General features: G+C 47.1%; 1 protein-coding gene across 5 annotated transcripts in view; it reads right to left on the reverse strand.

The window, feature by feature from the left end:
* Nucleotides 1-265: 265 nt before the first annotated feature.
* The window catches only part of KCTD20 (potassium channel tetramerization domain containing 20), a 29,918-nt gene continuing 6,766 nt past the window's right edge, over nt 266-23,417 (reverse strand). For 3 of the 5 annotated variants that reach the window (XM_061442552.1, XM_061442547.1, XM_061442551.1), the window contains exons 2-8: nt 9,012-9,211; nt 8,012-8,291; nt 7,066-7,168; nt 6,502-6,622; nt 5,367-5,564; nt 4,442-4,552; nt 266-3,431 (exon numbers count right to left, since the gene is read on the reverse strand). In XM_061442552.1, the coding sequence (XP_061298536.1) occupies nt 3,139-3,431; nt 4,442-4,552; nt 5,367-5,564; nt 6,502-6,622; nt 7,066-7,168; nt 8,012-8,291; nt 9,012-9,162 (1,257 nt within the window). In that variant the 5' untranslated portion in view covers nt 9,163-9,211 and the 3' untranslated portion in view covers nt 266-3,138. Of the gene's footprint in view, nt 3,432-4,441; nt 4,553-5,366; nt 5,565-6,501; nt 6,623-7,065; nt 7,169-8,011; nt 8,292-9,011; nt 9,212-17,588; nt 17,727-23,417 lie in introns of those variants that run through there. The other 2 variants (XM_061442550.1, XM_061442549.1) reach the window with 2 other exon arrangements.

Below are 23,417 nucleotides of genomic sequence, written 5' to 3' on the forward strand. Positions count from 1 at the left end.
GCGTTGTGTCATACCTGCGCTATGTGCTGCTTTTAGAACATCACTGCAATGAGCTGGTAAACTCCAAGTAGTAATGCTTATGTGTGGGTGCTGCACAAGGTCCTGCTCCATCCGCCAGGCTCTGCTTGGTGCAAAACCATTTCTATGTCTTTGGGGTCCCCAGCCACACTTATTTATGAAGGAAGAAACAAAACCTTCAAGTAACTGAGCCCCTGCCCGTTCTTCTACTCCCCATTTAAAATGAGTTTTAGACGAGCCAAGCAAGCCAGGTATAATTTATGCTTTAATACAGAAAAGAAACCATACAGCTGTAGTTCACGCACACCACAGGTAACACTGCAGTAGATCTAGAGGAAGACAAATCTTGACGTACCTGAAGCAGGTGACTATGAGAGGAGAAGGAAAAGCTAATGCCTGTTCTTCAGCTTGATTTAGTGTTCCAATAGAACTCACTCTACTAAAAAAAATAAAGCTCATCTTAAATTCCTTGGGAAAGCCAATAAACTGCAGTGGGCTTTTGGAAGGGTAAAACCGGTGTGGAAATGATGGATGCTGGATACCTCCATCCATGCCAAAGGTCCAACTGATTACCCAGAGGACCAACAAGCTTCAGCAAGGCACTGCCAGTCTCCAACTCTCAGCAATGGCCTGTTGCAGTTAAGTCCCTGTAATCACTGTCCTACTAAACTGGCCAAATCCTTCCAGAGGTTTGCTGATGCTGGGCTCAGGGATGGACACGGGAGGTGTTTGTTTTGGTACCTGGCTGTCAGGTCCCATCGAAGTCAGATGCCTTGACACAATCCTGTGGCTCACCAACACACACATTTCAGGTCCGCAGAACAGAACCATGTGTCATCTCCGGTTGCAAGTCAGCTGGTCAATACCAACAGACATTTACTTCAAACTTACACAGCTGGAAAAACAAATACACACAGAAAAAAGAGAATCCATAGGTCCTGGGGCCAAGCTCCATCACTGCTGGGCAGAGTCTCACCAGCGCCTTCCAGCTTGTGGGAATGGCAGGCAATGGGCTTGGTCTGGCCCTTAGCTGGCGGGCTGATGGTCCATGTGTCTTCCTTTCTCTACTACAAAACCAGAAATTCACCTAGAGCAAGAACGGGAAGTGACTGCCACCACCTCTGTGCTGATCCTGAAGGACACTTCTCTATCCCGATCCACTGACACACAGGGAGCATTTTGCAGAAGTCATCAGGTGGAACTGGGTGTCTGAACCACTGGGACCCCCAGGAGGTCCTGAAGTACTTCTGGAAACCTTCCCATAGGCACTTAGAAAAAGAAGAAATCGATTTGCTGCACTTGGGAAAGAAGCTAAGAACAGAAACACTGCAAAGAATAGAACTGTATCCACACAAATGGGAGCTAAATATATCAGCAAGTTGATGCCTTGGCAGAGATTTTGTTACTGCAACTAAACTCATAAACCCTCAGGAAAATCTGTGCTTGAGATTGTCATGGTACTTACACCGAAAACCCAAACATCCTTAGCAGCAAACAGTAACTTCAGTGCTGTGTCTACCATACACTTTGCAGACAGATGGAGAATACAACAAGATTTGCTTTATAATACAACCCCGGCAACAAAGAATTAAACCTTCCAGGGCAGAGTACCTACCTCTCTTTTGCCAACTACAACCGGGTAACTGAATGTGTAAGTGGTACAGGATTCAACAGCAGCCAACTGCAAGAGAACTGACCTGAACTTAACAACCTTGCAAGGGAGCTCTCTCCCTCCCTTTGAGTGGGTTTCAGCTTTTCTTTGCACCACATTTAATTCTGCTTTGGGTAAATAACCCTCTACACAACCATCAGAACAACCAGAGACCCGTTATGGTTGATGTGCTGCTTGGCTGTGGTGGTTCTGAACTCATTGTGTGCTACTCAGGGTTAATGAAGCCTACAGGTACCTCCACACTGAAGGAACAGGACCATGTGGCTTTGATATAACTCAGCTAAACCAGCCTGGAGTATGTCCCTACTTACAGTCACAACCCTGTTGTCTCTGAATCCAAAATGAACAGAGCCTTAACCACAGACAAGGGTACTATAATCAGAGCAGCAAAGAAGTGCTGCTCCCAGGTATGTGTATTTTTCTCTGCTGAAGGCTGGTTTCTTACCTGCCTGACAGCAAAATGGTTCAGTCACTTCCAAACTGAGAAGACAGTAGCTGGCCTTTTCAAGCTGCAACAGTAGAGTGCTCCTGGGAGAGTCTACAGAAATACTGACTAAGGGGGATGAGACCAAGGAATTTACTTAGGGAGTAAACTGTCTGTACTGGGAGCTCCTCCACTTCTGTCTTAGCAGGGGGATGGAGGAGACAACTGATAGTCTTTAGCATGCAGTCACTTCTAGAAAGCTTTTTACATCTATTAGGCTACTAAACAGATTGTTGGTAAAATATCAACTACAGTCTCTTATTTTTTTTTCTTTTTCCTTCAATATGATCTACTCATTTTGCTGACCTTAACAGACAACATCCCTAAAAACAATGATTCCATCCTATGGAGACGTATATATGGGCAATTCCTGTCACCTGTCAACAGGCATATACTTCCTATTGAACTAGTCCATCCTTGCCCAGAACAGCAGTACAACACTGGATGCAGAGCCAGGTGGCAGTGTAAACACATTCCTCCACACTCAGGATTTTGCTGTCCCAACCGTGCTACATTTCTGCTGGTTGATGAAAGAGCATCATCTCTCCTGCTTTGATGTTGGGTCCTTTGTAACTGATATATCACAAAAGCAAAGCTAAGTGCCTAATGATAAAGGAAAGCTTTGTCTTGACAGGCCCAGAATTTCCTCTCTCATGTCAAACAAGATGTTTCAAAATGCTTCTAATTTTCTTCTAGAAGTTCAGGTAAAATACTCAGCACCCACCAATCTGGAAGTCTTTGAAGTAGAAACGAACAGCATCATTTCTTCTTGTTTGAGGAGGTGTTGCTTTTGATTGCACAATTAGACCAGAGTGTGGCTCTTTATTAACATGCTTGAAGTATGACAACGTAGTAAGAGCAGGAACGAGGATAAAGCACCCTGCAAGAGTCTGTATTCCATCACCAGGGACGGAACCATGCCGAGACGGTCCCACATCAGCAGGACCATGACCCTGAGCCACCACTAATCTGGTAAATCATTCACAGCCATTTGAGAGAACGGTGCATTCAGCCTGTCCAGTTCATCTACCTGTGGGGGGTGATGCATTACAACCTCCTGGTCCTCTGAAACATCATCACCCACAGTGACAAGGTTTGTGAGGGATTTGCTCCGAACACACTGGAAATCAACGTGACGGCTCTTGCCCTCTTCCTTCTCCCATGACATCTGGATGAAGGGCCGTTGAACGTAGTTGTAGATAACTTCTGAGCGGCCACCAGGCCTCCTCTTCACCTTCTCTTTGCAGGTGGGATACCCTGAAAACACAGCCAGTCAGTCACGTTACACACCTCTGATATGCACAAAGGGACAAGAGGATCCCAGAACAGACAGGTAGGAATGACTATGGGGTCAGGGAGACTTAGGAGATGAACACCCACGTTCCACATTTACCATTATTGGTTTGCAAAACTGTTCTTTTTTTCCCTATAAAGGAGTCCAGGAGGGCTGGACACTCCAGCCTGAGGGACCTGGGGGTTCAGTCTGGAGAAGAGAAGGCTCAGGAGGGACCTGATGGCTGCCTACAACTGCCTGAGAGGAGGATGGAGCCAGGAGGGGCTGGGCTCTGCTCCCAAGGAACAAGGGATGGGACAAGAGGAAACGGCCTCAAGCTGCCCCAGGGCAGGTTTAGATGGAGCTGAGGAACAATTCCTGCCCCAGAGGGTGCTCAGGCATTGGAACAGGCTGCCCAGGGCAGGGCTGGAGTCACCACCCCTGGAGGGATTGAGCCTATGTGCAGATAAGGCACTTTGTGACATAGTTTAGTGGCTGCTTTGGCAGTGCTGGGGAACAGTTGGATTCGATGAACTTAAAGGTCTTTTCCAACCTAAATGGTTCTATGAGTCTCTAAAAAGAGGGTGCAGCTCTCTGTGTAGCTGTATCAATGGCTGTGCAGTGTTGGCCACTTCGTGAGCAGACCCAGCTACTCTAAAAATAAGACAGTGTCCCAGGACAAAGCACAATGTTCTCTAAGCTCCCTAAGGGAACGCCTGGATCAGCAGGCAGAAGTTTTGGGACTCCTGTTTCCTGTTTACTCACTCCTGAAGAGAACAACCTTACTGCTCCATGCTACAGATCTTTTCCTTTTCTCTAACATTTAAGCCTCCTGACCAATTTCAGTGTAACATGATAAAGGTGAAGGAACATGCCCAGCTTGTACTCATTCCATGAAAATAAACACTTTGTAAAACACAGAGCAAAGCATCAAATGCCTTGAGCCCAGAGGAAACCAGGCTTTAGTGTGGAGCCACCTGAAGGAACACTTTACCTTCAATGCCAATACGAATGTTCTTCAAGCCCCGCTCCTTTAAGACAGCTTTTGCCACATCGCGGTTCTCGATGTACTTGAAGAATCTGTACAGCTTGGAGCTGTAAAGGACTGGAGGGATAAAAAAGGGGATTAGAATCTACAAGGAGAGACTTTCTCCCTGGTTTTGACATGCTACAATGTGAAGGTTCCTAAAGGGGCACTAAAGGAAACCTGGAGAGGGGCTTTGGCCAAGGGCCTGTAGGGACAGGCCAAGGGGAATGGCTTTAACCTGCCAGAGGGGAGACTGAGATGAGCTCTTAGGCAGAAGCTCTTCCCTGTGAGGGTGCTGAGGCGCTGGCACAGGGTGCCCAGAGAAGCTGTGGCTGCCCCATCCCTGGCAGTGTTCAAGGCCAGGTTGGACACAGGGGCTTGGAGCAAGCTGCTCTATGGAAGGGGTCCCTGCCCGTGGCAGGGGTTGGAGCTGGAGGAGCTTTAAGGTCCCTTCAACCCAAACTGGTCTGGGATTCTGTGAGGCATTGAAAACCAGGTCTGGTTTCCAAGAACTACTCCAGGTGTCTGTTCCCATCACTGGGACTAGCTGCACTTCCTTGGTGGGACGGCAGTGATGCACATTGCAGGCTAGATAGAATGGGTGGTGATGGGTGTGTGAAGCAGAGTGTTCACTCACTAAGGAGCCAGGAAAAAGCTGAGGGGGAAGCAGCAAACAAAAGGAAGATGCAGTGGGTGGTGTCATTACCAATACAGGTGGTCAGACCAAAGCTCTGACCGGGCTCTAGCAGCAGTCAGTTCAGAAGGCACATAAAAAGCAGTGTCTCTTCCTGGAGGAAGACTGCTGTTTGGGCAACATGCCCTATCCTTACAGCCAGATGTGTCTGAGTGCATGCTGAACACGGAGCCAGGAGCACCAGTGCCGAGCCCTTACTTTGTGAGTACTCCTCTCCCATTGGAGGTGGATGATCTTCATCCCAGTCCACGGTGTCTTCATCTGTCAGCACCACAATGTGACATTCACGTTCCCCTTTCCTTGCACTATCCACCATTATAGGCAGAATGAGCTCCTCCAGGTAGCTGTCAAACTGCTTGTGAGCACCGTCGTTGGAGAGCTCATGTAACAGAGCACCTGGTAATACAGACATCATATGATGAACTGTTTTACACAGCAAGAAAGTATGTCCCAGCTCTACACTTTCCATATACATTCAAGAGCACAGCCTGCATTCTTCTTCACACAAACTGCTTAACACATGTTCAGATGCATCAACAGTCTCCACAGCTCCAGAACTGGCAAAATCAGAGGCATGAGACCGTATTTCCAATGGACAGGATTACACTTTCAAATCATTACACTACCACTAAAAGAACACCAAGGTCCAATCAATACAGTGGAACAGCAATAGAATGAATTATTCATCACTATACTTAACCTGAATTTCCAGCACCAACCTCTGTCCCTGAAAGCACGTTTTCTGCCTTCTCTGTGATCAGAAGAGAGGGTAGGAAATTCCCCCCAGGCCTGTGCTATGATGCCATGCACACCATCCCTGTACAGTCCCTGTCACAGCCTATGTTAAAAGTACTTTTTTTTTGTCAGCATTCCCACCGAAAAGCTGCTCCCAGTCAGATTCCTTCATGACTAGGAACTCTCCACTGCTTTCCAGCTTTGGTGTCCTTGGTTCCTGCTCTGCACATCACCCTTCAGCTTAAATGATTCATGACTCGCTGGCACATTTTAGACAGGAGTTATAGCCCTGCTTTTAGCCTTCATTTTCTTTGGCTGTAACAGAAGGTCTTCTCAGCCTCTCTTACAAGAAGAGACTATGATTTTTACAAGTTCAATTTGCTTTTTTTGAGCAAAGTGTCTGTGATTCGATCACTTCCCTCGGGACTGGTACAGCACAAAAAGGAAGCTGTTTAAATGCAATGCACAGATGAGTCTTCGTGAGTCCACACCTCCATGCTAAACTAAAGCCCACAATAAAGAACTGCACTGAAGCAGGATCAGAGTGCTCAAACCCATGCAGATGAGCTCCTAAGAGCCAGTTTCTCTCCATACTTACTTAAATCTTGACATTTGATTGTGTTAAAATCAAAGTTTATGCAGAGGTAATCACATGTGTCTCGAAGGTCGGGGATGGAAATCCCATCAGGGCAGTTAATGATCCCAGTTTTGTAATAATCCTGCAAATAAAAGGGCAATTTTGAAATGAAAAATTAAGAATATCTTGGACCCTGATAACTTTTCATTACCGCTTTGTTTTGTTAAGCAACATTTGAGAGTTACAGAGGTTATTTATAGCTCTGTGAACAGTAAAACCGCCCTCCTTGTCCACGAATTTACATCTCTCTGTCTCTCTGCAGATCCCCTTGGGTCTGATCAACAGCGAGCTCCAGCTAAAACCTTTCCCATGGCAGAGAGTTTCATAACAGCTCATAGGTTACAACACTGTGACACAAGAAAGGTAAAAGGCAACATCTGAAATGTTGACTCCCACCAAAGAGTTTTAATACAATCACAGTGCAGAACAGGAATAACAGAACATGTCCCAGGCAGCTGCATCTCCCCTGGGACATGGCTCAGTCTGGCACAGATTGTTTTCTTCCATCTGCAAACACGTCCTTACCAGCACAGTCCGGAACACAGCTGAGCTGATTCCTTCTGCGATTTCATATTCCCCCTTTTCATTTGGCCGCGTGAAATTGTATTCTCTTCCTGGTCCAAACATTCTGAACAGATAAAAATCTATGTAAGGGCAGAAGTATATTGAAATGCATTCATTCTAGAGATCAATAGGTGCATTGAGGTTAAACAAATCCAGCAGTGACACACATAAACAGTAACAAACCCTACATTTAAATCTCTCACATGGTAAATAAGCACAAGAGCTGTCTCAGCTCAGTCATCCTATAACTGGACTCTTGTTACATCTACTGGATTGGATGAAACAAGCCACAGCTCCAAGGGACAGCTCATTCAACCCTGGGTCAGAAAATACCCCAGCAATAAAGCCCTTTCACTGACACTACATGAGATACCCACCACATGCTTTTTGATCCCTTGTTTTACACAACAGCCTCCACAAGGGTCAGTAACCCATCTCCTTTGGTCAGAGATGGGTGAAAGCACTGGCAATACAGAAAATGAGTGCTTCCTATTGTGTCAAAAGGCTCCAACCTTTATGCCATGCTACAGGGAGCTTAGTAAATTCTCTCTGGGGAGAGTATCAAAAGATAACAGAAGGGGGATGGAACATTATCATTTTCCCCATTCTGGAAGGGAGGTTATCAGCTGGGAACAGATGCACTGCTTACAAACACAGCAAACACTTAAACAGAGGCAAAAGGAGACCAGGTCTACCTAAAAGCACTCACTGAAGACAGAAGAATGTTACCTAGAGAACTACCAACTCCTTCTACATCTGGGCATGTCTTCAAGCCCTCACAGCCAAGTTCTGAATGAGGTCAACCTTGCTTGTGTGTACAGATGACAAACAGACTTTTGGAGTTTGTTCCACTGTAGCAAACATTTAACCCCCTTGAGGTATCTTGAAAACAGTGGAAATGACCCACCTTCCCAGCATGGTGTCAGGGTGAGCAGTGAAAATCTGCGGATTCACTGCAAAGCGAGTGCCATCTACCACGAGCGTCACCTTCTCTGAAGCCACTGGCTGTGAACTGCTGCTTGAGGACAAGGTGCAGCACCCATGGCGTTCCTGGGTGTTAAAATATTCTGACTGTCTCTTATTTCCATCTTGGAAATGGCAGTTGTGAGTGTCTTCAGGAGCAGACAACATGCTACTGAGCTGGGGACTTACTGGACAAGGAGTGTGTCGGCATTCAGGATCTAAACCTGAGAGAGACAAATGAATATTGCAAGAGTAAGATATTGAGGATGCTGAAAAACATCATTTCACTGTAACACTGTAGTAAGAAAACTGAGTCACACAGGGATGTCAATATGTGTAGTGTTACACATCATAAACTGAGTCATACAGGGATGTCAGGGTAACGTTACATGACATAAAACCACACTGCATTTTAAAACTGAGCCAGCGGTTGGATTGTGAATAAGAAAATTCCTGATGAACCATGATGCCTAATGCTCCTTGTTAAAGCAAGCAGCTTCAGTGTGTAAGAGCAGGAGTCCAGGAATTACACAAGGCCAGAAATACACACAGAGTCCCAGCACTGACAACTACTCTTACAGCAAAGCAGGAGCAGAAGCACACACCATAGTTGATGGTGGCTGATGCTGCTCCATGGTGGGCACACAGCTCTTCAGGAATGTCCAGTTAACGTGCTCAGGAGGACAACTCAGGAGGAGCTGCAAGTTGGCCAGCCAGGGCGTACCTGTGTGATGTTCCTGCTAAAACAGCAAGACCCCAAACTCTGCTGTGGACCATTGTCCTTTAGACCAACCTGGCAAAGGCAGGATACGTATTCCCCACGGCAAACTGCTTTGAGATACTGGATTTTTCCCAAAACACAGCATCCCCCCCAGAAAAACAAAACAACTCTAAAACCCTCTCACTGATAAGGACAATGCTAGGGACAATGCTAAGAACATCACCCTCAGTCCTGGGAGCTGCAGCCGGGCTGTGACCTCCTAACACCACGTTGCTTTCTTCTGACTCCTGGACTGCTACCGTTGTGCTCCCCACAGAACAAGTGGGCTCCGGATTTCTCGGCCAGTCTGTGCCAGCAGCACAGTTCACATTCATGCTGGGCCTCCGTGACGCGAGGAGTTGGCTGCGTTTCCTAAGAGAAGAGCTAGGAGAGAAAAAACCAGCTTGTTGGTTTTGGAAGAAACTCCCAAGCAATGAATCCCTGTACCTGGAATAATAAGCAAAGCTTCTCAGGCTCAAAAGGTGTTTCTTCAGACACTTAACTGTGTTTCAGAAGGCTAATGATGCTGGTTGTGGCCCTATGCTTACCTAAGGTGAGGGAAATGAAGCTGTCACAGTAATCAGGGGTCTATTTAATCTATAAATCTTTGCTAAGTCTAAAGCCACTGATGCCTTCAGAGGACATGTGTGATCCTGTAACTACCTCCCTGGCAACTGCCTCACCTCCATACATCTCTCTGGATTCCCAGCACTGGCAAAATGAGCTCTGTAACATAGCTATAGTCCAAACCCCAGCATCTTCCCAGCTAACAGCTCAGGCATTGCCTCTTAACCCCTCTGAGGTCTGAAGGAGGCTCCCTGGTCACAGATACTACATTGTGTGGTCTTCCCTTCTTGATTCATCACCCTCCTGTCATATAGTGCTCACTCCAGTGTTTAACCCAACAAAGTCATAGAACCATAGAATGGTTTGGGTTGAAAAGGACCTTAAAATTATCCAGTTCCAACCCCCTGCTGTGGGCAGGGACACTTTACACTCAACCATGTTGCTCGACACACACGACACTTGAAGCAATGCCACTCATATCATAACTGTTCTTCCAGCACATGCAAAGACATCTTCTTTGGTCACTTTTCCCTCCTTTCTATCCCCCTACAGATCTCTTTTGCTGTCTCTTTCCCTCATTCTCCCCTTGGCATTGATTTTTTCCTGCTACTGCCCTGGACAAGACACCACTCTCCTTTCTTGGCTGGATGCGTTTCCTTTTCAGTCTCCCAAACACAAAACACTGATTTCCTCATGAATGAATGTTCCCAATTTCCCCCCTGCAGAACAATTGTCCTGTGTCCTTTGCTTGGCTGAATTAAGACTCCAGAGCCCATGGGTGCCATCCATGGCAGAACACTGACAGGGCTGGATACAAACCAGATGCAATCCAGCACTACCAAACCACCACAATGCCAAATGAGAGTTGGAGAGTTTGCTGGGCAGGACCTGCTGAGGAGGAAGGTTTTAATGAGCAGTTCAGTGCTGGCTTTCCACTCAGTTACTGCCATTTCAGTCCTAATTGGAAACTTTCAAAAGGAGTAACAATTCCTTCCTCTTGTCCCATCAATCCGACAGGAAGCTGCCAGCATTATCTGTATATAATATAAAGGCGGTGCTTACACCTCATGCCAGGCTCATCAGAAGGAGGATTCCTGGCAGCAGCAGAACCCTGTGAAAGGCTCCTGTATTTTTTCTTTTCCAAAGGCTGCAGCAGCAACACAAGGAGCCTACGAGGGTCATGCGAGCTCCTGCAAACTCAACAGTGTGCAGGGCATCACCATCCTCCTCTCCTCTCCTCTCCCCAGATACCCAATGTTGGATCAGAAACTCCCTCTCTTGACATGTTCCACGCTGGTTTCTTGGACCCATTGCTCTGGCTTGGACCTTGGAGAGACCCTTCACCAGACCCACCAGAAACCCACTACACACCATGAATACTGCCTTGTGTTTGGTCACACATGAACAAATCCATCCCCTTCTGCCTGAGCAAGGGGCAACACAACATCCCCATGAATAATACTGTGCAATGTTCTGCCCTCTTCTCTCATGGGACAGACCAGCAAAGGGAGTAACAGGTCAGTGGGCTGCTGGATGAGGAGCCCCTCGGATCTAAGCAGAACATATCAACTGCCCCACTCTTACAGCTTCAGGACAAACCTCCTGACCCAGGAATGATCTATGTTAATGGACATAGGGGAATCGCTTTAACCAGAGGGGAAACTGAGATGAGCTCTTAGGCAGGAGCTCTTCCCTGTGAGGGTGCTGAGGCGCTGGCACAGGGTGTCCAGAGAAGCTGTGGCTGCCCCATCCCTGGCAGTGTTCAAGGCCAGGTTGGACACAGGGGCTTGGAGCAAGCTGCTCTAGTGGAAGGGGTGCCTCCCTGTGGCAGGGGCTGGAGCTGGGTGAGCTTTAGGCTTCCTTTCAACACAAACCAGTCTGTGACTTTATGTCAAATAGCATTAAAAATGCCTACAGACTGCATTTTCACAACTGTCTGGGTGTGATGAATGTTGCCATGCCTGTTCATCACCTTCAGCTTTGAGTTAAACACACGCACAGCTCCAGAGACCCTGTGTGCCAGTCAGCAGAGTCCTCTACTACAACATCTCAGAAAATACTTGTAGAACTACCATCTATATGTCTTGTAGCTTCACATGAGCAACAAGACATGAATTTCCCCTGATCATCCCCCCCTTCCCTTTTCTGCTTAATCTGTTAAGCAGGATTTTAGGACAAAAAGCCCCAACTGTTTGACATTTTTCTCCTCATTCTTGTCTGTTACATAAAGTTCAGCACCAGTGAAAGGTGCTAAAAGCTGCAGTGACAGAAAGATGCAGAAACACAGATACTCTTTGCAATAGTGGTGGCTCTGACCAGCATCAGATCCGAGTTTCCTCATTAAAACTACAGGAAGCCCTGTTGATAATCTGCCTTGGGCCAGGCTAATGCTATTTCCCTGTTCCCTCTTAGCATGCCCAGACACTATGCGTCAGCAGAGCTGAGGTAAATGAGTAAGGATTCCTTTAGCACAGCTGACTGGGACAATACAGATCCAAACTAGTCATTTTCCATGACAAATACACTGCAATGATACATACAACCCAGCAGGGAAACCAGTACATAAAGACTTCAGAAGGTTCTACTCATGCCTGACCAGCTTACAAATGTCCAGGTTTCTTTTCATGCCCAGGATCAAGGTGCACTACCCATAGTGAGAATAAATATCTATAAATAATAATTAGCACTATTCATCTTCAAAGCTTCATAAAAATATGAACTGCTCCTTCCTCCTGGCAGCCCTAGGAAGCACTGCAGGGAAGTCTTTTAGGAGAGAAGGACACTGAGAAACATCATCTTCAGGACTAGCCAGAGCATCAGGCTCAGTGTTACACTGACTTGCAACACGTTCCCTCCTTGAGCTCACCAGCAATTACCCTGTGGTTAGCAGGACAAACACAAGCAGGTTCCCATCTTCTTCTGAGGTGTGTTTCCATGCATGTTTCTACCCGCTGGTAAGCATCAATTGGCTGGTACCACAGAACTGATCAGGAGCAACCCCACTTCTTAGCTCACTTCTCAGGTGCTTGTTTGGATGCTCAGATCCTGAAGAAGCAGGGAGGGACCAGTCTGAGCTGAAGACTCAGAATTTGTGGGCAGCTGGATTTTGGGAGCTGGGGTCAGGAGTAAGAAAAGCCCAATGTCATGCTCAGCACTAAAGCTCAGAGAAAGAGCTCCTGAACAGGCTGGGATTTAAAAGGAATCAGTGTCACAGTGAGAAATCAAACCTCACATCTGACTCTGGCCATTGGCTCTGCCTAACTTGGAGCACATGGGTCCCTTCTCCCTCCAGGACATGACATTAAGAATAAGCCATGCAACTGAAGCAGCATCTCTGCTCCCCAGCCCACGTGCTGATGGTCACAGTGAAGTCATCTTTATTTGAACTTGTTTTGAGCCAACACTTTTGCTGAGAGAAAAACAGGGAAGTGAGGTTGCTTTTCTAAACACAAACTGGAGACAGTTTTATTTAGCAACATCCTTGGCACAACCGGTTCATGCTGCAAACCTTTTGCACAGATAGAGAGGCTGAGCCTTGTTCTATGCAACTCTTAAGAAAGAAGGAATTGTACTGGGATATCTTTAGCACATTATCCTTCCCCACCCTAAGGAATCCAAGGCTCGTCCAAGCTTCCCAAGGTATGGTCATTGCCTGGCTACTGGAAGGAACCAAACGGCTTAACTTGCACACCATGACGAGCACATCAGTGATGTGTGTGTAGAGGAAACACTCCAACACAGTAACACATCCATCAGAGAAACCCCCTTTAAATGCAGGACATTTTATGGAGCAAAAGATAAAAGTATCTCAGACTTGCTGGTTTCCGACTCTCGTGTTACTTGTTCCTTATTATCCTGACCCTTGGGATTTTGTATTAAGAGCCATTATAAATTATTTCACGTATCAAGGTTCAAGAACTTCACAGAAATGTCAAAAAAAACCCAAACCCATAAAAAGCTGAGGTAGCAAAATCCATTGAAGAGTAAAGTCCTTTCCTATAACATCTGACAGCTTACGTACTGCTTCAGTGGCAACCAGCACAGAATCCCAGACCAGTTTGTGTTGGAAGGGACCTTAAAGCTCCTCCAGCTCCAACCCCTGCCACAGCCAGGGACCCCTTCCATAGAGCAGCTTGCTCCAAGCCCCTGTGTCCAACCTGGCCTTGAACACTGCCAGGGATGGGGCAGCCACAGCTTCTCTGGGCACCCTGTGCCAGCGCCTCAGCACCCTCACAGGGAAGAGCTTCTGCCTAAGATCCAACCTGAACTTTCCCTGTTTCAGTCTGAACCCATCACCCCTTGTCCCATTCCTACAGTCCCTGATGAAGAGTCCCTCTCCAGCATGACAAGGAGGACGTGGTAAGAGAGTAAAAATAGAAGTAGTGACCTTACTTCACCGTTGGGTTTGTGAGTAGCAAGGAACAACCTGCACTGAGGGAGTGAATCAGAGTTACTAATCCTTCCCTCTGCCTGAACCACGGCGTAACCGCGAGGACTTAAATAAAACTCCAAACAACTCCTTTCCAAGGTGACAACACTGCTTTAAACCTCCAAACCCATTCCCATGTCCAATTATTTTCAGAAATGTGAGCAAGCAGGAAACACGCATCCACAGGGTGTGCCTGACCCAATTCTGCAGTCAGACACTCCAGAACAAGATGTGCTTCTAATGTAACTGCATGCAACCAAGAAAAGCTTGGAATTACTTTAATTTCTGTTGTGGTTTAACCCCAGATGGCAACTGAGCCCCACGGAGTCACTTGTTTGTTCCCCAGTGCGATGGGGGAGAGAACTGAAGAGAAACTGGAAGACAAGGCTTTAACCTGCCAGAGGGGAGACTGAGATGAGCTCTTAGGCAGAAGCTCTTCCCTGTGAGGGTGCTGAGGCGCTGGCACAGGGTGCCCAGAGAAGCTGTGGCTGCCCCATCCCTGGCAGTGTTCAAGGGCAGGTTTGACACAGGGGCTTGGAGCAAGCTGCTCTAGTGGAAGGGGTCCCTGCCCGTGGCAGGGGCTGGAGCTGGAGGAGCTTTAAGGCCCCTTCAACCCAAACCAGTCTGGGATTCTACAAATTCCACAGAAAACAGCAGGATCATTCCCACACCTTGGGAGACCCTGAAGATTATAAAAAATAAATGGGGAAATTATGGAAACAGCCCAGAAGGCACTGGATAGACCCTGCTGTGCTGCACTTACGATAGGTTTGACATAGCCTCCCATCGCACCCTCTGCTTTGGTCACCTCTGCATTCCCAGAGGGAAAACAGCCCCATTAGGAAACTGGAAAAGACAAAATAAGCATAAAAGCTGCCTACTAAAACACATTTTCACTATAAATCGTATAAAACTCCAAGTTTAAAACACAAGAAGCTGCCTTTCCCTTTACAAGTTGCTTGGAGCAAACACAAGCTGCACTTGTCAGTACTGCAGCTTACAGCCGAGGAAGGGCACCTGCAAGGCACTGACACATCCAGCTTTTAATTCCGGCTCCCTGCTTTTGACCAAATTCCACAGTCTTCAAACATCTCAGGATTCCAAGGGTCTCATTCATTAGCAGATGCTTGATTTGGTTTTTTTTCAAGCATTTTTCCAGTTGTCAAGTACAAATGTACCACATCCTCCCTTACTCATCTCTGTAAGCCTTGGCTTGGAGCTCAGTGTGCATTCTCTCCTGGGCAGCGAAGGGCCACGTGTGACACCTCACATGAGCAGGGAAGCTGGTGTCACAAGCCTGCCCCAGGCACATGCAGCTTCTGCCACAAGGGTCTGAGACCAGGCACTGCCCCATGCAGCCACATCCCGCTTCAAGCTACACCAGAAGAGGTTGAGATGGAGCTGAGGAAAAATTCCTTCCCCAGAGGGTGCTCAGGCATTGGAACAGGCTGCCCAGGGCAGGGCTGCAGTCACCGTCCCTACAAGTGTTCACACAGCGTGGAGACGAGGCCTCAGTGCCATGGGTTAGGGGTGGCCTGGGCAGTGCTGGGAATGGTTGGAGTGGATGAGCTGAAAGGGCTTTTCCGAGCTGGTTGATTCTGTGATCAGACAAGAGATGCTGAAGGCAACATGAGACCTGGCAGGTCTGAGGCTAGCCACGCACCTCCACATCTGCCTGTGTGTGCCACAGGAGAATACCTCAGAGGTGCCATCACCCAGATTGCATCAGGTACAAGATCCACCCAGAGCCTTTAACATGCTTTTCTCATACCTACAAATGATCATTCCATTTTCTGAACATGAATATAAACAGCCAACAAGAGTAATTTATAGACTGAACTGGCACAGGCATATTAGAACAGGCTCTTCCCTTGTTCTATCAATATAAGGAAGACTGATTTTACATTTGGCTTCAAATCACAGCTGGAAAATAACATCCAGCAGACCTGATGCAATGCAGGACAGCCTGTGAAGCCTGGCAAGAGACAGCAAGGAGGCTGACGAAATGCTCAAGCGTTTGCTCCTATCCTGTGCATAGAGCTTCACTGTAAGCAGGGTTTACAGACCTGCTTGTTGACTTGAGCCTTAAAAATCCCTATTCCTCAAACTCAATTCAAACCTACCGTGTTTGGTTTGTATGGCTCAGCACTGCCCATCCCCACCCTGACGTAAGACTCACAGCTCTGCAGCCCTCATGTAACTGCCTGGGCCTGGCTCAGATGCTGAAAGCTCCCACACATCACTGCCTCACACTCACAGCATCACTTCCTTTGCCAGCCTGTAATCACCAAGACTAATACATGGCAAAAAATCATTGAGATTTATTAACTTGAAGAAACTTATTACAGGATTATCCAAAGCAGGAGGGTTACACTGTGGCCACCTCATCAACTGGAATCAGTGATGACCACCTAATAATGTGCATCCTACCACTGAATGTCTCAGAGGGGAACAAAATCTCTGAGTAAGGCAAGAGGTTAAAGCTTTGCTGGGGCTATTTTCCTCCATGTAAGACTCAAGGCACTAATGTTAAAGAGCACAATCAAGCTACATCTAAAGGCTATTTCCACTATTCACACTATGGGGTTAAAGACAGTCATCTGAAAAATTATAGTTCTTACACCTGATCCTCATAAAGAGCTGTTTAACACTAAAGTAACAGCAGCTTTGCTGGTGCTGCCTGATTAAATTCAGTCAGCAATTTAAATAAAGCCTGGAGAAGAGAAGGCTCCTGAAGGGGAGACCTGAGAGCAGCTCCAGTGCCTGAAGGGGCTGCAGGAAACCTGGAGAGGGGCTTGGGACAAGGGATGTAGGGACAGGCCAAGGGGAATGGCTTTAACCTGCCAGAGGGGAGACTGAGATGAGCTCTTAGGCAGAAGCTCTTCCCTGTGAGGGTGCTGAGGTGCTGGCACAGGGTGCCCAGAGAAGCTGTGGCTGCCCCATCCCTGGCAGTGTTCAAGGCCAGGTTGGACACAGGGGCTTGGAGCAAGCTGCTCTAGTGGAAGGTGTTCCTGCCTGTGGCAGGGGTTGGAGCTGGAGGAGCTTTAAGGTCCCTTCCAACCTAAACCAGTCTATGACTCTATACCCATATAGAACACCTGGCTCCTTCCTAGGCAGAAGGATGGATGCAAATCTGATCAGGGTAGGGGGAAAACTGCCAAAAGATGAGCTGTTTCAAATACAAGCAAATTATTCTTCTCTAGAGACAGCAAAAATAAATGTCCCCCTTAAACCCATAGAATTCTGAGCTAAATAAAGTGTTAAACCAGGTGACACCCATGAGTTACACTTTGTCTTCACCAGCCTTAGATTAAGCTACAAATACTTACACCTAAATGCCTGCACCACAAGCAACAGCAGCAGACAACAGGGCTGTGCCCTGTGTCCTCTTTCCATTTCCTGCAAAACTACTTAAAAAACCTTTCAGAAGAACAATAAATGTTTCAAAGTTTAAAAGCAAGACCCACTTTAGCTCTTTAGATATAAAAAGGCTATTTTCTTTCTCAACTTTTCTTCTTAAGCAGTTAAATTCACTTGGGTTTCAAAGCCACACCATTCCAACTCCTACAGCCACGCACTAAATGCAACTTCCCAATTCTAAGCTATACAAAAAAGGAAAACAGTGTTTCTGAGAAAGCTCCAAGTCTGATTTACCTGCACCTATCCGAACTTCTGGACAAGAAATAATCACTCCCATTTCCTACTGTAACCCTGAAGCAAACCCTGTGCAAACAGCCCCTCTCAAACAGCACAGCTCTTACTTACTGGCGGCTCATACGTCCTCTGTGCTACAAGCACCGGCAGCCCCAAACCCGCCTGCAGGAGAGGGAAGCACCAAGTCACAGCAGAGCAGCCCGGTTTGAACTGTTGGTGCCCGATGGTCACTCCCCCAGTGCCTGATTCATGTACGTGTTTCAGCTTAAAAGTCTCCACTCTCCCCCCCCCCCCCCCCCGCGCTGATTCATGACCTGTTTGAATATACAAACCTGAAATAGCTTTATTTTAAGCCTCTTGTTTTCCAGCAAAAGTCCCCTCAAAATCTCTCTTTCTCCACAGATTCCTGATTCAGCCTCTTTTGGACAGAGCCTTGGAGCAAGCTGCTCGAGTGGAAGGTGTCCCTGCCCGTGCCAGGGGGCTGGAACTGGGTGATCTGAAGGTCCTTTCCACGCCAAACCACTCTGTGATTCTCTGAAGTATGTGGCAGACAAGGCACAGTGTTATCAAACCCTTGATGCTCTATGGTCCAAGACACCCACCCACAGCACACCCCTCACACAGGCAGAAAGGAATGAACTCCCAGGATTTCTAGTATGCACATAGCCATGTGCATGTGGATTCCCAAATTCAGAGATCCCAGATGTGGGCCCAATGAAATTTTCAGTAACTGAGGATAAAATGAGTTACTTTGACATGCCAGTGCCTGTGTGATGCATTGCTACTGAGCCCAGTAAGAAGGACCACATTTGCTCCATTGTTCTTATACATCACACCTGAGATGTGACCAGTTCCAAGTAATAGATCAATCTACTCTGCTGTTCTTAATGCTTTCCCCCTAAAATGTATATGGCTTGCTTAAACACAATTTCATGGACCAGGACTAAATATATCCCAGATCATCAATAATATAGAATTAATGCAAAGAGAACCTGAATAAGTAGGAAATTATTTTCATCCTGACTCAAACCTGTGGTAAAGCATCTGTGCGTGTGTGCTGGCAAGTTATGCTGAACAACGCAAAGCACCTGAACAGCTTAATGAAAGATGCCTTAAGAGGTATCTTACTTCAAACCAAACCAAACCAAACAATGCAACTATCATGTTATGTTGGATATCACATCATTAATATACAAACTCGTGTTTGCACCATACATACGTACCACGTATTGCAAGCACTACCTGTGGCTTGGGAACAAGCTTTTAATTCCTTAATGCCCAATTATCTGGTGTGTCTGGATACAATAAAGAGGTTGGGGGGGATGTAAAGGAAGAGCAACAGCCTCTAATCACTGAGGCACATTGTCCCACACAGGGGGAGGCAGGCTGCCACCATTCAGGACGATGCAAAGCTCCCCAGAGCACACAGTGCTCAAGCTGAAGGCAGCACACACGGTAGAGCATGAACCCCCAAAACAAGCAAGGAGCAGAGAGCAGGGGACAAAGGAACACTTCAGCTCACACTTAAGGGGCTCAACACCAGACATCCCTCCTGTCTGCTTCACCACAGTGGTCTCAGGACAGGCAGTTTCCCAAGGCCAGTCCCTGGAGCCATTTCTGCCACCACCACCTGCAATTTTGGCCTGCAACACAGCATCCCAGCACCTACACCCAGACCGCAGCACCATAAAGGCTCGATAAACCATTCTGTTTGCTTTCAGCACAAAAACCGTCCAGTGTGGATACTCTTGAGATGAGGATCAGTGTATTAATCAGTGTATTTTGTAAGTACACAAGAGTTTTAATACAAGTGGATTATTTTACAGCAGAATATCAGTAGAGAGAAACATTCAGATCAAAGCAAAATTCCTCTTCTCCCTGAGCTTTTCTTCTCCTACACATCACCAGTTGGTGTTTCAGCCATAGCAGAAAGCACTTACTTGCTTTGACTCTTATTTTAGAAAGGCCATGAGCAGCTTCAAACTCCACCTTCCTCCTCTGGAAGGGATCCCGGTAAGAAACTGCTCCCTCATTCCCAACTCCAACTGCCATTCATTTTTAACCAATTGCATAGCTTTCCACTCTGCTGCCAACAATAGATTTTTGAAAGTTGAATGTGGTCACAGTAGCTGCTCACCAGAGAGATTTCAGAATAACAGTTACACAACGTCACAAAACCAGCTGCAAACTGCTTAATGACATGCAATTACATTTGAAAGTAAATATTCCAGTTTTGAAAAGGCATCTGTGCTATGGTCAGGAGGAGCTCAGTGCTCACTGAGGTACTTCAATAATCACAGACTGGTTGGGGTTGAAGGCAGCTTAAAGCTCCTCCAGCTCCAACCCCTGCCACGGGCAGGGACACCTTCCATAGAGCAGCTTGCTCCAAGCCCCTGTGTCCAACCTGGCCTTGAACACTGCCAGGGATGGGGCAGCCACAGCTTCTCTGGGCACCCTGTGCCAGCGCCTCAGCACCCTCACAGGGAAGAGCTTCTTCCTGTTTCAGTTTGAACCCATCACCCCTTGTCCTATCACTGCAGTCCCTGATGAAGAGTCCCTCTCCAGCATCCTTGTAGCCCCCTCCAGGCACTGGAAGCTGCTCTGAGATCTCTATGCAGCCTCTTCTCCCCAGGCTGAACAAGCCCAGCTCTCTCAGCCTGTCTCCATACGGGAGCTGCTCCAGGCTCTGGTCAGCCTTGTGGCTTCCTCTGGCCTTGCTCCAACAGCTCTATGTCCTTCTTACGCTGGGCACACCAGAACTGCACACAGTGCTGCAAGTGGGGCCACATGAGAAAGTAAGCTCTGATTTCCCCTGACACCTCTGCCCTGGGGCTCTGCTTCCACTGATGACAGGTCTGGCTGCAGTTTGTGTCCCGTGTGGAAGAGTAGAACCAGGCTTGGTAACACTCAGGTGTCATAACCCAGCACAGGAGATCTTTACCTCACTTTGGTAGGAGACAGGCTGGCACCAGATCTCTGCTGGGGGATTATCTGACATCCCCATTGCTGTATCTCACCACAAGGCAGCAGGGTGAGGTGCTGGAAGCTGGGTCAGATAAAGCCACCAGAGCTACAGCTTAGCTACCCAGGTGAAGGGCTGAGATGAGCTGCGGCACCAGCAAAGTAAAGCTGATCCACACCGGCTGCAGAATCAGCTGCACTGCTCCAAGTTAAGTTGTTTAATTCACATTAAGATGCAGACAACAACAAAAAGCAAAGCAAACATAAGCCTACCTTTTAGAGTGCAGCCTCATGAGTAAACTCTGCAAGTAACACTGAAGCAACCCAAACGCCACATAAACACAAGCATTTTATTGAGCACACTGCAGCTCTTCAGGAAAACACACCTTGATTTATTTTTAGGGAGGCAAAAGCAGGGGCTAAAATGTCCCCTTGGTGAGGCCACCCACTGGCACTCTCAGTTTGTGTCAGCACAGAACCTGAGACCTTATTTTCAAGAACTGAAAACCACGTTGCTCAAGGTTTCAAAATAACTCAGGTTTAGGATGGTACCTTGGCAAGAGTTAAAGTTCCTCCTGAGCTGTTTATACGTGTGGGTAAACAGTTCACATGCCAAGCACAGCTCTAACACTTTCTAAGTATATTTCATAACATTCTTTCTTCTGTGACTAATACTTCTTCCACAACAACATATCTGGCTGCGTCACGTTTCTGCTGAATGAGGCAGGAACCAGAGCCATATTTTATGGAAGTTTAAAGAAAGGGAAAATACGACTTAAAAATACAACATAGAAAAAGCAGAGGTGATTATGCCAACACATGCACCGAGGTGTTTGTGAAGGGGTAAGGTGCCCATTTGGGCACTGAGTAAGGTGGCTCTTAAAAGGAGTTCTAAGATGCAAATGTACTCCAGATCAGTCCACTGCAGCTCAGTTTTAACTTCATGAGCAATTCTGGCCAAAACTGCAGCTGCTTTCATGGTTATCTCAAAGACAACAAACAAAAGAAAGGCCAGGATTTGTTACAATTGATTTATTTCAAGGGAATTGTCCTCAAAGGCTGTCCTTGGGAGGAATATCCAGCTGTTCTGCTGAATAATCCAAGAGATTCACAAAGAAATTAACATATGCCAGTAGTGGAGCTTATCCATGCGTTTAATAAATCCTTAACAAGAAGTGGAGTCTTACCGCAGGGCCTAAAAGGGTCTATTAATGTACAAAGCAGCTCTCTCTAAGCCCAGGATTTCAATTCAATCCTGATCAGATGTGACCAAAGCTTGACATTTTAGAGCTCTAGCCATAGACTGCATGAAACAAGTTTGCTGTTGTCAGTCTGGCTGCCAACTAAAGACACTTCCAAGAAACCACCAGCACCAAGTGAACCTCTTGGTGGCAAACCTGGACCAGAACTCACATGGGCAGAAGCCTCAGCATACTCAATACCAGTGGGGGATGCTGCTTCCAGCCCCATCTGTGGACCATGGCCGGGGCAGCACAAGGGTGCTGGTGTGTCCATGTCAGGGCTCACCACTGTCAATCTCTGGCCTCAGCTCACAGCAGTTCTGTTTTGAGTTGACAGTCTCCTAACTAAAGACAGCACTAAATGTCAGCAAGACACAGGGTGAGAGACTGAAAAAGAGCCTATTTTGTGCATTAATAATAGTTTCATCTTTCAGAAATGCAGCAATTCTACTGTACCAGTGGTGAAATGGCATTTCCCATAGCTGTTCACACCACCTTTAAAACGGTCTTGGAATGACTTAACAGCACAAAGTAAAGACACAAGATACCCCAGCCATGGCATATTAACTAGTTTCCTCAAAATAATTTAGATTCAAAAACAGCTTTTAAAAGGAGAGGCTCATCCCATGATCTTGGCAAAGAACATGCTGTTATAGGGACATCTGACGAACAGGGTACGATTTAAATATAGCACAGCCTGAGTGCAGAGAGGTCTCCACACCAGTAAACAGAAATCCAGCTTCTCCTGGCTTAGCCAACACTAGAGAACAGACAGAATTAGACTGGTTTCACTTTAATACCTTACACAGCATATTCACCTGAAACCCAGCTGTTTATCACAGCTCCTCAAGCCTGACAGCAAACCTGCATGTGAACACAGCTCCTCATTATCAAGTATCTTCATTTAGGTCTTTCTGAAAGACACAGCATCCAGCCCTGCAAGGGGACTGCACCTCCAGCAGCTGGGAGCAGTGACACTACTGACCTGAGTCACAGCAGCCTTCACACTGCTCTGCACGTATGATGACAACAGCCTCACCCATACATTTGAAAACAGACATACTGCTGCAGGGACAGGGGCAGCCCCAAGCTCAGGAATCCCAGAATCTCAGACTGGTTTGGGTTGGAAGGGACCTTAAAGCTCCTCCAGAGGCAGGGAACCCTTCCACTAGAGCAGCTTGCTCCAAGCCCCTGTGTCCAACCTGGCCTTGAACACTGCCAGGGATGGGGCAGCCACAGCTTCTCTGGGCACCCTGTGCCAGCGCCTCAGCACCCTCACAGGGAAGAGCTTCTGCCTAAGAGCTCATCTCAGTCTCCCCTCTGGCAGGTTAAAGCCATTCCAACTTGGCCTGGCCCTACAGGCCCTTGTCCCAAGCCCCTCTCCAGGTTTCCTGCAGCCCCTTCAGGCACTGGAGCTGCTCTCAGGTCTCCCCTTCAGGAGCTTTCTCTTCTCCAGGCTGACCCAGCCCAGCTCTCTCAGCCTGGCTCCAGAGCAGAGCTGCTCCAGCCCTCGCAGCATCTTTGTCAGGAAACGGGGAAAGCTCCTGTTCCACCTGCAGCTCACACGTGCCCAGGGAAGACTCACGATAAGTATCTTCTCCATTAGTACAGCATTCAAATCAACGGCTTTTGATCACACTCAGAAAGAAGGGTTTAAATTGCTGTGCAGGGTAATCCACAGATAAGCAGAATAAAGGGTAAAAGACCTGTCTAGTCTAAAATTACTCAAACATTACAC

The sequence above is a fragment of the Pezoporus flaviventris genome, unplaced genomic scaffold (genome assembly GCF_033815535.1).
Source record: "Pezoporus flaviventris isolate CSIRO_AGI_PZ_B2104156 unplaced genomic scaffold, CSIRO_AGI_Pfla_v1 ptg000228l, whole genome shotgun sequence".
NCBI classification, from domain to species: domain Eukaryota; kingdom Metazoa; phylum Chordata; class Aves; order Psittaciformes; family Psittacidae; genus Pezoporus; species Pezoporus flaviventris.